Source organism: Chelon labrosus (genome assembly GCF_963514085.1).
Source record: "Chelon labrosus genome assembly, chromosome: 5".
NCBI classification, from domain to species: domain Eukaryota; kingdom Metazoa; phylum Chordata; class Actinopteri; order Mugiliformes; family Mugilidae; genus Chelon; species Chelon labrosus.
Genome location: NC_140341.1, coordinates 10,133,885 through 10,149,425, shown reverse-complemented (window position 1 = coordinate 10,149,425; position 15,541 = coordinate 10,133,885). Strand labels below are relative to the sequence as shown.

Here is a 15,541-nt window from a genome sequence, read left to right as displayed (position 1 = left end):
TGGTAAGTGAGTGAATAAAGTACTTCCATTGCAGCGAGGCTGACAGATTTGCCTGTACAAAGACCAAAATCAAAACTTGGTAACCATCTGGCAACCCGTCTCTTCTGTCGTTCCACTGGCAAGAAATCTTCCTCCATCCTTTATGGTGTGCTTGCAGTAAGTTTAACCAATGATGTCTTTCTCCACTCAGTTTACTGCAAAAAGAGCATGAACTGCGTGACAACCATGTCTGTTGCTACCTGCTGTTTAATACACATTGACACGTTGAAGGTGGACGAGGTAGAAATACCACATCATGAGCTACGGCGCAAACACACACGCACGCACGAGTGTTACAGGCAGATGGCCGAGTATAAGCTGCATTAATCAGTGTTATGATCAGCCAGCAGTCTGAAACACGAAACCGACTACAGCTAATACTATTGATACTGCTAATACTTCAACTACTTTTCTGAGTGCAGCCTGGTATTAATCATTTACAACTCCACTCAGCTTTTTCAAGCTATTTCCATTTGTATTTTGTCTCTACGTTTATCTGTCATTCATTTAAAGGAAGCTTTTCTGGGCCTAATGTTTAAGCTCCATTCACTATAACCACAACATCCATGGACCTGTGTTGAATGTTACACTCTCCTGTTAAATAAAAGTGAGAAAGTGCAATAAATTAGCATAATAATGTTGTTTTTCTTATCATTGTGAGCAAATAACTTTATTCTGGAAATATATCCCGCACGGTTTGAAGAGGATGAATCTTTATGCTGCTGTCTGACTTTCTCTCATCAATATTCCTCTTTGACAGGGGGGCTAAATGGTGGGATATGGCCACCATATTGTCCCTGTTGACTCACACACACGCACACACACACCCATCTACACACGCACAGACACACACACACGCACATACACAGCAGGACAGCAGTGTGTGTGTGCAAAGGGGGGGGCTCTCATGCATAAACGAGATCATTTTCATAAATTAAAATCTTGCCTGCAGAACGAACATCTGTGCCCTCCACACACACACACAAGCACACACACACACAGTAATCCTGGTTTTGTCCTTCAGCCGGTGTGATAATGTTATTAACATCGTTTCCCCGTAAGGAGAGACGTGTTTTCTCCGTATGTGTCCGGTACCATACTTGGATCGTAAATCACCACCGTCACATGGAAAGTTTGTGACGTTCGCAAGGTATCGTTAACGTCTAAACGTCTGTGAGCTACTTGGTGCATCAGTGTTAACTGCTTCTCCTGTAATGTGATAGATGTGATTGTTAAAATGTTCTAATGATTAATTTCAGCTTTCATTTTCCATTAATCTCCAGATTAATTGATTGTTTTGTCCCCAAAATGTCAGGAAATAGTCATTTTGAACTACAAATAATCTTAGTTTACTATAATAGAAGACATTACTGGTAATTATTCAAGTTTTAAACAATGTAAATCAGTTGACTAATTGATTCATTTCTTCTAGATTAGTATATCTTGTTGATATTACATTGCATTTGCTGCTTTAAACTCGTAACATAAGAGTTGAGAATCACTCTAAATTCCCTAAGTGGGACTGAATTGTCTGGACAGGTGTTTTGTAGTTTTGCCGTAAATAAACAGAGTCTCTCAGGTGAATCACATCGAATTCCTTTTTAATAAAAGGCCTTTATAAACATCTATCTTATAAAATATGAACAAGAGTCACATGAAATGTTTAAACGGAACGCTACATGAACGTTATAAAAAGCAAAAAGTAAAAACCACATGAACGACAGGAACACTTTGGCCCAACGCCGGCCCCGACGTCGCCTCACACACACCGACCCAAAAATAGAGAAATCTTTATTCTTTCAACATTTGGAATCATCCGCTGAGCGTCGCTCAGGTTTTAACAAAATTGCATAGTTTCCTCCAGATTATTGCTCATTGATTATTGATTATTTTTTAAATGATAACATGGATATTAACGAGACATTCAGAGGGCGTCTCCCACAGGACGAAGCGCTATAAGAAGGTTACACCGTCGTCAGGATGAATCGCAGAGCCTGACGCAGACAGAAAGAAGAAATGCGAGGACAGACAGAAAGACAGCTATGAAACGATAGAAGTACACATGACTGTCTGTCTCTCCATATGACGGCCTCTCTGTCTTCATCAGTCTCTCAGTCCTTCAGCCTCCTCTTCCTCAGGAGTCGTGGAAGATGGCGTTCAGCTGGGCGTTCATCAGCCGCTCGTGGTGTGAGTGTCCGTCAAAGCCCATCAGCCCGTCCACCTGCAGCTCACCGCACCGCGGGTTGGACCCCCCGTTGCCGTACATGGCGGGGTGCCCCCCGGCTCCCCCTCCGCCGTAGTGCACGCTGAAGGAGAAGCTCTTGTCGTACTCGGTGGCTGTGACGGCCTCGTGCTTGAAGGACGAGGAGAAGTTCCCGTTGATGCTGAGGGGTGGGCTAAGGGGCGGGTCAAACGCCGGGCCGTCCGACACCAGGACGCCGTCGAAGAAGGGCTCCAGAGGGCCGTAGGGCTGACCTTTGACCTGGTGGAAGATGTGGGAGGGGTCCATGGTGCCGTAGGGAGGGCTGGGCAGGCCGGCCGTCAGCCCGGGGCTCTGGTAGGAGAAGTGTCCAGGGTAGGCAGCAGCGCCGGCTGGGGGAATGTGAGTCGGCATGTCAGGTGTCTGCTCCGGCAGGAAGGTCCGAGGGTTGAGCTGCAGGCAGCCTGCCACCAGATTAGTGGTCGGCTGAGACAGACCTGAGAAATGAGAGAGAGTAATCAGTCAGTATGGATCAATGCATATGATATCAATAGTGACTGTTACAGTATTTATACCTGCCACATGATGCTAATATGTTTTAATACTTGTTAGTATCTGCAAATACTTGTTCATACACTTTGATGCCTGTTAAATATGTTATAATTATCAGTATCAATACTTATTAATATTTGCAAGTTTTTCATGTATTGCCTCTGAAATATTATTAGATATCAGTAAATATACAGCTGTAAATAATAGCTGTCACAAAATGCAAGATCTGTTAATGCAAAATAAATGTCAGTTCATGTTAATAATTATTAACATTTATCAGTGCAGGTTAATACCCTGTGCACCTATGATTATATACAGTACATTTATATGCATCGTATGTGTTCAATTATATTTGTAAATTCACGTTAATTCTTAATCATTTAAAAATAAAGTAAATATTTGCTCTTAAATCCGTGTTTCTTATTGTCGTGAACAGCTCAGACATTAGTCAAACGCACGACTTCGTGCCAAAGCCTCCACAAAAACAACAACTGGCTCGTTTCCGCTGTTTTTCTCATATCAGGATTCATCAGTAAACACTTGCAGAGTCTCCGGAATTAGTGCTTATGCTCCAGCACGGGGTAACGAGATAAAGAAGTCTTTGCTGTTTTGCTGATTTCTTGTTTATCTCATCAGGAGTCCATAAACTTTAACTGAAAATTGATATTGCAGCTTGAAAGCGAGCAGTTTCGACCATTTTCCAGCCCAACCTGGGTATTTTTTTGAGAAAAAAAAAAAAACTGTCTCGACAAAACCAGATCAGTTGTGTCATCCGCTCTAAAATAGGTATTCAGGTTACCTGCCGACAGTTTAACTCTTAATGAGCTTTACTATTACGAGCTGAGGGCAGCTCGTGGAAAGTTTGACCTCACTAACGCACACTGTGCCAGTAAAAGGTTTCATTATATAATTTCTTTCTTTAAACGTGTTTGGTTCGTGCATTCATGTTCCCCTCAGGATGAACTGTGATAGCAGTCCTATACGATTTTTCATTCCTTAAGAGAAGATGATGATATTATCGCACCAACACATATGATAGGTCAAATGTGACCAATGTGCACAAGTAAGGGTCAGATTTGTGAATTTGTCTTGCTCCTCAGGGGATGAACCCAATAGATTACAATGATCCTGCCAATTTCTGGATAACTTTATATATTTGGCACTTCAGGAAAAACAAAATTACCTCTACAGACAAGAAGAAATGTCCACACAACTTCTACAATCATTGCCATTAAACTTCACATTCATGCTCCCTTAAGAACGAACTGTGACAGGATGAATTTTCATCAAGACGTCCAACTTTTAACCCTAATTATTTGGATTTCACTGCATTTTTGATCTAAACCAACTCCCTGGTCAATGGCGACATGGTTAATTCCATTTATTGTACGCAGAATTCAGGCTGTTTGCTGCTCTTAGCTGGTGCCTACCTTTGCAGAGCGCCTGGACGAAGCTCATGAGGTCGGGCGCCTTGCCGGAGCGCAGGATCTCGCTCAGGGCCCAGATGTAGTTCTTGGCGAGGCGGAGCGTCTCGATCTTGGACAGTTTCTGGGTTTTGGAGTAACAGGGGACGACTTTTCTCAGACTCTCCAGAGCGTCGTTGAGCCCGTGCATGCGGTTCCTCTCTCGGGCGTTAGCTTTCATCCGGCGGACCTTGAACCTTCAGCAACAGACACAGATTTATCGTTAGTAAGTCATCATATCTGTAACATCTCAGTAGTGATAACATTCAGAAATCACTCGTGAGTAAGCACGCATGCAGTCGTCTGATAAGCAAATGTGAGTAGTTAGCATGCTAGCTAATATCTTTTCTATATAAAGGTCTTGTATAGCGTTTGCTCACAGAACCAACATACAATATGATTAAGGTAGAAAGACAGATAAGATAATAATAAAAAGTAATAAATCTTAGATAAATCTTAACATCTTGTTGTTAAATTACACCAACATTTCTGACAGTGACTCAAGTTTTTTAAGGTTCTTTAAGTTCAAGGTTATAAAATGTACAGACCAGACAATTTTTAGTCTCTACACAAAAACTGTAAACATAGAAGAACTGCAGGCCACGGTTCAACAAAACAATAACCAGGTCCCAGTTTCGTAAAGAAACATCTTATCCGCAAAGACCGTTTCTACAAATATTCTCGTATTTATAAAGCAGTGCTTTTGTTCTGTTCGGAACATCTGGGTATTTTTTGAGAATAGAAAAAAACGTCTCGACAAAACCAGATCAGTTGTGTCATCAGCTCTAAAATAGGTATTCAGGTTACCTGCCGACAGTTTAACTCTTAATGAGCTTTACTATTACGAGCTGAAGGCAGCTCGTGGAAAGCTTGAGCTCACTAACGCACACTGTGACAGTAAAAGTTTTCATTATATCACTTCTTTCTTTAAACGTGTTTGGTTCGTGCATTCATGTTCCCCTCAGGATGAACTGTGATAGCATTCCTATACGATTTTTCATTCCTTAAGAGAGATGATGATATTATCGCACCAACACATATCATAGGTCAAATGTGACCAATGTGCACAAGTAAGGGTCAGATTTGTGAATTTGTCTTGCTCCTCAGGGGATGAACCCAGTAGATTACACTGATCCTGCCAATTTCTGGAAAACTTTACATATTTGTCACTTTAGGAAAAACAAAATTACCTCTACAAATATTCCCATATTTTTAAAGCGGTGCTTTTGTTTTTGGGCACTGAAGATTACGCTGAATATACTGTAAATCAGTTTCATCCATTATGAAAACAAAGGTTTGTGAGTTACTACACGTTTCTTGAGTCTGTTGCTAATGGTGCACAAGATGTTCACCATCTTATGCAGCATAATAAAAGCTAAATTGAAAATACACCATTGTGCACGTACATTCTGCACGTGAGTTGCTTGTTCAGTATTCACTCTCTTTTAGCTCCATTTTTGGTCCCTATCACCTCCTCGGGAAATCCACTGACTTCAGCTGCAGTGCCTAAACTAGCTCATCTTTAACTGTCGGCTCAACAAATAGTGTGAAGTGGATTTTTAACATGTTTTTCAGTGAAATGGCACCGTGAGAGCCGTAATGATAAACTTACACAAAGGTTGTAGCTATACAGCTGAACAATGAGCTGCAACTGACTGAGATTCAGGCGATGACACCCACACTGTCTTTTGTTCTCATAGTTGTTTGATGCATGCACAAATACAAATTGCAGCTGCTTTTAAGAAATAAATAAAATGGGTTGCACAATCTTTGTAGTATTAAGATGTTTCTGAGAAACAGGACTTAGAAACAAGGAAAGGATTTTATTCCGCCAAGTGTGGGTCAGATTAAATACGTCCTACTCCTCTGAGGATAATCCTTCTCGTGCCTCTTTCAGGACAAACTTCACAAGTTTTTCATTTTAGGAAAATCTACCTCTGCATGCGAGCTTTCGTCATCTTCTTCTTTTTCGGCCCTCGCCTCTTGGGTTTGTTCTCTCCGTCCTCCTCCTCCTCCTCCTCCTCTTCCTCGTCGTCGTCGTCGTCGTCCTCTTCGTCCTCCAGATGGTGCAGGTGGTCTTCGTCCTCCTCCCCTCTCTCTCCTTCGCCTCCTTCCCTCTCCGTGTCTCGCTCTGCGGGGCTGTGGAGCTCCTGCTGCTCCTCTGACTCCTCTGACGCCTGATCGTCCCGTACAGACCTGGTCATGATGCTGATTCTCTGATGGACAGAAGAAATATGTTCATTATAGAAAAACGCTCACACCACACTTCTTCTCTGTGCAGACATGTAGAAGAAAACTTATTTATAATTAATATAGGGTTTTAAAGAACAGATGCCTGTCATTCTTCACATGTTAGGTATTATTTTAATTAATGACAGAAAATGTCTAAAAAACATTAATATAACATTTCGTAATATTAGGTTTTGGGATCAAAGTTGTTTAGACGTTTATATAATAATTTTCCATGAGTTTAGTCCCTTTACATGATTATCAAGTTTATTCTCCCTTTAAATTAAATGAGAAGAAATATAATAAAAGGATTAAACAGAACAATTATTATTTGCCTACCGAAAGAAAGAACAAAAAAATAAACTTTAGCTGCTTTATCTAGAGAAACAAATCAGTCAATACGAAGTTATAACTGAACCAAAACGAAAAACCTTCGGCAAAGTTCATTTCATTTATTGTAATCGCACCTTCGCCAGCGATAGCGGCTTTTACTTTGAAAATATCTTATTAAACAGCCTGAGATTGTCCAGAAAATTAATAAATTAAGTTAATAGTTAATAGTTCATTGTTTGCATCCAGTTAAAAGACGTAAAAACAAGACGTAAAAAAAGACATATATTTTTGTTTTCGTTTTAAGTCTTTAAAATAAAGTTTAATTCACATGGAATAATAATAATAATAATGATAATGTTAACAGGAAATAACAATAGGCCAATGACGATGTGATGAATAAAATCCGTCTTTTCCTTTCCTCTTTCCACTCCGTTTATTTCTCAGGTCGATAAACAGGTGAAGAGAACATTCTGGAAAAACGCAAATTAACTAAATAAAATAAAATAAAATATAAAACAATAAGTCAAACAGTATGGAAACACTTTTTAAAAACCTAATTTTCAAATCTCATTAAGAAAGAATATTATTTTTATTATTATTATTTTTATGGATAATGGAGAAAACACCAAATTTAAACACTTTAAAAATGTATTCGCCCAAGAAGTGGAAATAAAAATACATATTAACTGAATTTAACGTTTGTCTTGGTTTATTTCTGGGATTTTCTGACGACTTTTTCAATTAAAGACGAGTTAACTATGATGAACAGATTATTAATTCGGTTTAATTTTGTAATAATTGATCAGATTTAAAGTCCTGGAGGTGAGGAGAACAGTCAGAGGAGGAATCTATCAATCACAAAGCCTACTGATTATTGTTTTTCATTAAAAACCTACCTGTTGTGATGAGCTGCTGTCCGTCAGACTGACCGCATCCCGCGTGTTTTTTTTCTTGTGCGTGACTGTGCGTGATCTGCTGAGAGCTGTCTGAGGTGTGTGTGTGGGATGCTGCTGGTTTTATACCCAGACACACACTCACACACAAACACACACACACATCCACACACACTAGAGGGGTTGGGGGCAATTTGTGGCACCGCCCTCACGGCACGCGCCATATGGTGCTTACGTCATTAAAACGGCCCCGGGGATCACGTGACAAATCTTCCATTCGTCTCAGCCAAATACTCTCTCTCTCTCTCTCTCTCTCTCTCTCTCTCTCTCTCTCTCTCCCTCTCTCTCTCTCTCTCTCTCTTTGTGAGGAAAGTTGACCATCTGTCGCATCACAAATTGACGCATGCGCACACACAAGCATATATTCCTGGAAGGTGTTGCATGTGATGATATTTGAGAATTGTGCACGTGGATGCATTCTTATAAAGAGTGTTGGTAGTGATGATGTTGATGGTGAAGATGATAATGATCTTCATCAGCATCGTTTTCAACAGGATGACGCCGATTATGATGAAGATGATGATATTGATGGCAGTGAAGATGATGATTATATCAATGGGATGACAATGATGATGAAGATCTTAGCATCTTCGTCATCACCATCATCACCATCATCACCAGGTTCTTGTTGATGACGATGGTGTTTAATATGACACAGCTGATGAAGGTGATATGGTCTTTATAAAAACTATGAAGATGATGATGATGATGATGAGGATGAGGATGAGGATGAAGAAGCTGATGATGATGATGATAATGTTGATGATGAGGATGAGGATGAAGAAGCTGATGATGATGATGATGAGGATGAGGATGAGGACAAAGAAGCTGATGATGACGATGATGACAACATGAAGATGATGATGATGATGATGATGACGAAGAAGCTGATGATGATGATGATGACGACATGAAGATGATGATGATGATGATGATAATGTTGATGATGATGATGCTGATGATGAGGATGAGGATGAAGAAGCTGATGATGATGATGATAATGTTGATGATGATAATGTTGCTCATGATGTTGATGATGAGGATGATGGGGATGAGGACGAAGAAGCTGATGATGATGATGATGATGATGAGGATGAGGACAAAGAAGCTGATGATGACGATGACGACATGAAGATGATGATGATGATGATGATGACGAAGAAGCTGATGATGACGATGATGACAACATGAATATGATGATGATGATGATGATAATGTTGATGATGATGATCATGATGTTGATGATGAGGATGATGACGACATGAAGATAATGATGATGATGGTGATGATGATGATGGTGATGATGATGATGAAGACAAAATATTCTACATGGCCAGTGATTTCTTCGAGGCTGGACTCATAAGGGACCCACATCTAGAGGCTGTAGGAATTAACAAGAGACCAAAGGAGGACGTGTGCGTTCAAGAACCACAGTGTCATCTAAGGGAGGAGCTCAGGGTAGATGGACGGTTCAACTGAATGTATTCAGCATGAGAGGTCGCTATAGTTTCCATCTTAACTTGTTCTCTTTTCAATTTGATTGTTCTGTCATTTTAATCACTATAATTACATATGGAGCAAGAAATATACTGAATGTGTTGTCAAGAGACGAGGACGTGATACTGTAGAAGCCTGTGTTGACCAGTCACACCCAGCTCATCTCCAAATCCACATCTCAGGTGATGGTGTGACTGTAAAACACTTGAAACAGGAAGTCCTGTCCCCAGCATCCATTACCTCCAGAGGCCGTAGCATGAGACAACAAAGCTGACTGGTTCCTACGTTGTTTTAACCCTGAATGCTCCATGAGACATACATGAGGACACACAAATCAGGAGAACCAACATGGGTCACTTCGGCCTTATTTGATCGTCGCCCTTTTGTTTTTGACGAGTGAACAAAGATCAGAAGAAGAACAGGGTGGGCGGGGCTTAAGTAACTCATCCACTTACACTGAGTCAGCTCTGGCCAATAAGAAAGAGGACGTGGACTTTGGACCAGGCTGATCTCCGGTGAAGAGGTTGCTACGGCGATGACAAACTGGTTGCTAGGTGGTTGCCAGACGACTGTGGAGGACGTGTGTGTCTGTCCATCGGTGTGGACCCTCTGACTGCTAATGGTTAACACAAAATCAATGTCTCAGCTGCTCCACTCGGGATTAATGAATATAAACGTCAGGCCTTATCGCACCAGGAGGGATTTATATTCATAAAGACAATTAGTTGAAATGATGGACTATAGCTGTTTATTTACGTGTTTATTAGAAACCAGGAAATAAACTTCTCTCATGTTGTTGAAAGCAAACTGTACAGAGAGCAGCTGACTGTTAAATAATAATTATATTCTCTGCTGTCGACTGTGTGAAGGTCAGATCATCATATTCATGTAAAGAACAAAGTCACCCAGTAACAGCAGCTCCACAGTCTGATCATCAGTACATTGATCTCATTATAGTCCTCGTTAGAAACTTTAATAACTGGGTTAAAGCTCAGCACAGTGTATTTATGAATGACGTACAACCACCAGCCATAACATTATGACCTGATACTGCCTGATACTTGGTTGGTTCTCCCCTCTTTCTTTCTTTCTATCTATCTTTCTTTCTTTCTTTCTTTCTTTCTTTCTTTTGTTCTTTCTTTCTTTCTTTCTTTTGTTCTTTCTTTCTTTCCTTTTTAATGAATTAATAGGCGTGTTCGACTTCATGCAGATCTGTGCAGATCTGACTTGACGTGATGCATGCTGGGTTGTTCTGCTCATAGACCTCGAATATGATTGGTTAAAATGAACTTGTTCAACCCAGCATGCATCACGTCAAGTCAGATCTGCACAGATCTGCATGAAGTCGAACACGCCTAATGTGTTCTTTCTTTCTTTCTTTCTTTCTTTCTTTCTTTCTTTCTTTTGTTCTTTCTTTCCTTTTTAATGAATTAATGTGTTCTTTCTTTCTGTCTTTCTTTCTTTCTTTTGTTCTTTCTTTCTTTTGTTCTTTCTTTCTTTCCTTTTTAATGAATTAATGTGTTCTTTCTTTCTTTCTTTCTTTCTTTCGTTCTTTCTTTCTTTCTTTCTCTCTTTCTTTCTTTCCTTTTAGTGAATTAATGTGTTCTTTCTTTCTTTCGTTCTTTCTTTCTTTCTTTTGTTCTTTCTTTCTTTCATTTTTAATGAATTAATGTGTTCTTTCTTTCTTTCATTAATTTCAACTCTCTTTTTTAATTAACGTGTATATTTTCTTTCATTCTTTCTTTCTTTCTTTCCTTTTTTAATTAACATTTAATTTCTTTCTTTCTTTCTTTCTTTCTTTCCTTTTTCGGTCTGTATTTTATTCATTCATTTCTACTTCATTTCCTGTCTTTTTTCCCTATTTTCTTTCCTTTTTTAATTAACATGTTCTTTCTTTCTGACTTTCTTTCCTTTTTTCTTTCTGTATTTCATTCATTCATTTCTACTTTCTTTGATTTTTTAACTATTCAGTGTGTCTTCTTTCTTTCTTTCTTTCTTTCCACTAGACCTCTGAAGGTGTCTGCTGTGGTGTCTGGTATCTGTAGCCTCCTAGAGGCTGCACTGGATTAGATGCTAAAACATACAAATCACATAAGAACACGGGGGCATTAAACCGCTGACAGAAATAATGATAAAACTACAGAGAAACAACAAGAAAAGAACGATGGAAAACACACTCGGTTTGTTTTAAGACAGCAGAATAAAACATGTGGGCAAATCATTCCAAATGAATGCTGAAATGCATTTCAAAATGGTATCTGATATCTGCAAAAAATCATCCATACAAACTACAAAGCCTTATAAGTAAATATACATGACAAGATTCCATAATTTTCTTTATTTCGACTTTTTTCTGACGAGTCATTTAACACCGTCTGAAAGATGACTGTAATATATTTAATGTTTTTGAGTGATAGCAGCTTCCTGTCCTTCTTGTTGTGGCATGTGTAGTTTAATTGACATTTAAATCCCTGACTCATTTAAAGATTTTAGTGACGACTGCAGATCCAGCAGCAGAGTCTCCAGTTTGACGGTGTTTGGGTTCCATCTGCTGGTTGAATGTAGGTACTGCAGATAAAAATCAAAGTCTTTCTTTCTTTCTTTCTTTCTTTCTTTCTTTCTTTCTTTCTTTCTTTCATACGGCGTGCAACTTCTGAAACAAGTCAATAAGAGCCAAATTTGTGCAAATAATTCAACAGTATAATAATTAACTCTAATAAAAATCAATAATAGTTCATTGTTGTGTAATTACACATGCTGTTTTAATGTATTTGATGCATAATAAATTCAATAAATGTTATGAATGCACACTGATACTAATATGTACAACGGTTCAGGGTAACTACAAGTAGTAAACATAACTGTGGATAATCAATGGATAAGATTATGCAACACACACGAAAATAAAACAAACATGAACTACACGATGGAGAAGTTGTTGCAGGATTACTACAGATTATATAACCCCAAATAAAACAGGAATAAATTAAAGTGTTGGTGCAGTTTTTTATTGTATTAGCAGACGCTCTCCTGCAGGTGTCGCCGTTTCACCGCCGCAGCTCCAGAGGACACTCCTCCATCGTCCTCCCACTCCTCCTTCCTCCACCTCCCCTCCATGCGTCCGCTGCCGCCGCCGCCGCTGCTCTCTGCTGCTTTCAGGAAGCGGAAGCAGGAATGTTGGGGTGTTTTTAAGAAAAGTTTGGACGTTGTTTTTTTGGCACTTCGGGAGCAGAGACGCGAACTCCGGAGGAAGAACCATGACGGTGAGTAGCCGGAGCTGCGACAGGCGGCTGCGCTCGGTGTCTCTGTCCGCTTGCTGCTCCTGCTGCTGCTTATGTTTTGGGCTGGGGTTAGAAACTGTCAGTCCTGTCCTCCGTGTCAAAGTGAGCAGGAACAGCTGAACAGGATCATCAAGTTGTGTCTGATCTGAAGCAAAGAAAGGAAAGTTGTGTTTGTTTTGAGAAGTTAATCAGAGAAGAGGCTTAATCATCAAACAGCAGATATTTAAAGATAAAGTGACACATCAGCTGATTGTTTTCTCTCTCTCTCTCTCTCTCTCTCTGTGTGTTATGAAAAGTGTTGACCAACAAGCTGTGGAGCTATTCAGTTGAAAAAAAAAAACAAAAAAAAAACGTGTGCTGAGAATTGCTGCATTTCCTCAACTTCTGACTTCTAATCCTCTTGGATGCTGCTTTTCATTTAAAACTCAGGGGAAAGCTTTCACACCCACTGATTATCTTCCTTATATGTAATCAATGAATCAGTGTCTGTGAAATGTCATGATATTGCTCAGTTTTACCCAGCCGTTAGTTGGAAACTCCAAATATTTTCAGTTGTTGTCACATACGACCTGATTCACCTTAAGAAATGATAAGAAACAGTTCGATCAAAGTAGCAGATGGAGTCTATTCAAATGAGCTTCTGTTGTCTTTACTTTTGCATGTGTCCCGTAAAAAGCTACTGTTGTTTGTATGATGGCTGGTTTAACCTCCTTCAAAGGGCCCCGGGGCCAGAGTTTGCCCTACACACGTCTGTGTCTTCATTTCCCCCCCCCACCCCGTCACTTTACTACACCGGAGCCGATGTAATGGCTTTCTTTGTTTCTTTGTGTTCCTAAATGTCACATATTTGCGGTTTGGGAGCGCTGGCCAAGTCAAATGAAAAAGTTTTATTGCTTTATTCTAATTTTAATACCTTATAATGACTTTTATTGTCATATTAGGGTGAAATTAGGTTAGCAGCATATGTTAAACGCGTGACCGGGACAGCACAAGGAACAGAGAAGCAGAAATACAATACATAGGTAAAAACTAGAGTAAGTTGCATGTCTAATAAACACCAGGTGTTGGTGCCATTCAGTTATTTAGCTGCTGTTGATATGAAGAACATCTTTTAGTCCCAGCAATGTTTTTTTTCTCCACATTTTAACCTCTCAAAAATGAGTAAAATATAAAAGAAAGTAAGCCAGACTGACTATTATCTAAAGAAATATCATCTACAGCCTCAGAGTTTGTCTTTAATTGCATACAGGTTGCATACTGGACTCAGAGATGCAAGACAACGCACTGAGAAATCATTGCACTTGATAATTTACTCACAATTTCCAACCACTTTTGCAATAAATCTAGTTATTTGAGCAGGAATGGGAGTTGAACGAACTTATTTTGATCTTTTAGCCCCCCCCCCCCCCCCCAAAAAAAAAGTCTGGATCCTCTTTGTTGTTACCCACTTTAACAGGTTTGTCATTGAGCATTGCCAATATTATAAGAAATAGCTTCACCTCGACCATTTCGACACTAAAACTGCAGCTGTAATTACAGTAGCTTCTCTGCGCAATGTGTGCTTTCAGATCTGTTATCTCCATTGTTTTTACTTTTTGCATACCGGACTCTTCCTTGTACAAAATCCCTACACTTTAAGTAAACGACAACACACTCTCCGGTGAGTTTTTACAGGTACACACACGTTACTTACCTTTTTTTTTTTTTCTCTACTCCCCTCTTTGTGAGTCAAACTTTATTTGTTTAGCGGCGTTCTCAGAGGTTACTGCCGTTCAGAAAGTGTTTTACGGGAAGAAGCCGCTAATAAGATCTAATGTAAACACTAAAACAGTTTGAGACAAACACACGTGACAAATGAAACGGCGTCATTTTGTTTTTCTTTTAATTAGAAGATAATTACAGCGATAATTTAAGACCTAAAGAGAATATCTCAAGGACACTGACCTAAGACACCAAACATAAACATTTAAAATCAACACCTGGAGCTGTTTTCCGAGAGCTGCAACTGTCGTTTGCTTTATTATTGATTCTTTCATTGATTTCTTTGGTGAAGAAAGTGTTTAGATACTTACCTTAAGTCATTTTAAGCTAAAATACGTTAAATTTAGGTTAAAATAATATGTTATTTTATTTGATAAATGTCTAAGTCACTCATTATTGTTACTTTTGGGTGGTTTAATGCATCATATTTTAACAACTTGACTGATTATGGGTTATTTTCTCATTAGTTAGTGATTGTTTAGAATATAAAACATCAGAAAATAGTAGTAAAATTAAAATGAATTTCCAGATTTCGTTTATATGGTAAACTTGGAACTAAAGACCTTTTGGAGTTTTGCTCAAGAAATTGTTTAAATGATTAATTGACTATAAAAACGTATAAATTGTCAATCAGCAATTAATAAATGAGCAGATTTTGCATTGATTTTGAAAAGCAGGAATTTAAATGTTTGTCTTTACTCTTTGGGGTCATTTTAATGAATGAAACACAAACGGAGCCAAGCAGCTAATGTGGTAATCTAAGGGATTCTTGATTACGCAAATGATTCGGAACACAAAGTTTAAACTTAGATGAGCTGGAAATGAGTCAGACTTACTACAAACAAACCTCAAATACAAAAAAAAAAAAAAGTTCTTGCTGAGTTTTCTCTCAGTTTTGTGGAGGGGAGCCAAAAAGTCACATAAGATGGAAAATTACACCTTTTAAGTGGTGGAGGAAGGATTCACCTCATTCACTTAAAAATGTAAAAATACCAGCGCTACTAAAAATACTCACTGGAGCAATGCATCAGTTTTAGAGGAATCTTTGTTGTGTATATGTTTAAGCGTCGGATGTTTGCTGTCTGCGTTTAACCCGTTCGTTGCTGCTCACACTCGGTGCAGTGGGACTCCGTGTGCACCACAGATTGGAGGATTATGTGCCTTGCTGTGGGGCCCTTTAACCATGGAGGTTATTGGCAAAGTGCTGCTTATTCACTGCAGCCACAAACTTTT

At 39.2% G+C, this 15,541-nt stretch overlaps 2 protein-coding genes across 2 annotated transcripts in view; one reads left to right on the top strand and one right to left on the bottom strand.

The window, feature by feature from the left end:
• Positions 1-2,173: 2,173 nt before the first annotated feature.
• neurod1 (neuronal differentiation 1) lies at positions 2,174-6,532 on the bottom strand (the record flags this gene model as incomplete). Its single annotated transcript, XM_084544258.1, has 3 exons — positions 6,190-6,532; positions 4,222-4,451; positions 2,174-2,736 (listed from the first exon to the last, which is right to left on the bottom strand). The coding sequence occupies exons 1-3, from the start codon at positions 6,456-6,458 to the stop codon at positions 2,174-2,176; spliced, it is 1,062 nt and encodes a 353-aa protein (XP_084400384.1). The 5' UTR covers positions 6,459-6,532.
• Positions 6,533-12,437: 5,905 nt separating this feature from the next.
• The window catches only part of itprid2 (ITPR interacting domain containing 2), a 40,019-nt gene continuing 36,915 nt past the window's right edge, over positions 12,438-15,541 (top strand). Inside the window, exon 1 of the mRNA XM_084544150.1 lies at positions 12,438-12,529. The gene's annotated coding sequence lies outside the window, so the exon portion shown is untranslated. The remainder of the gene's footprint in view (positions 12,530-15,541) is intronic.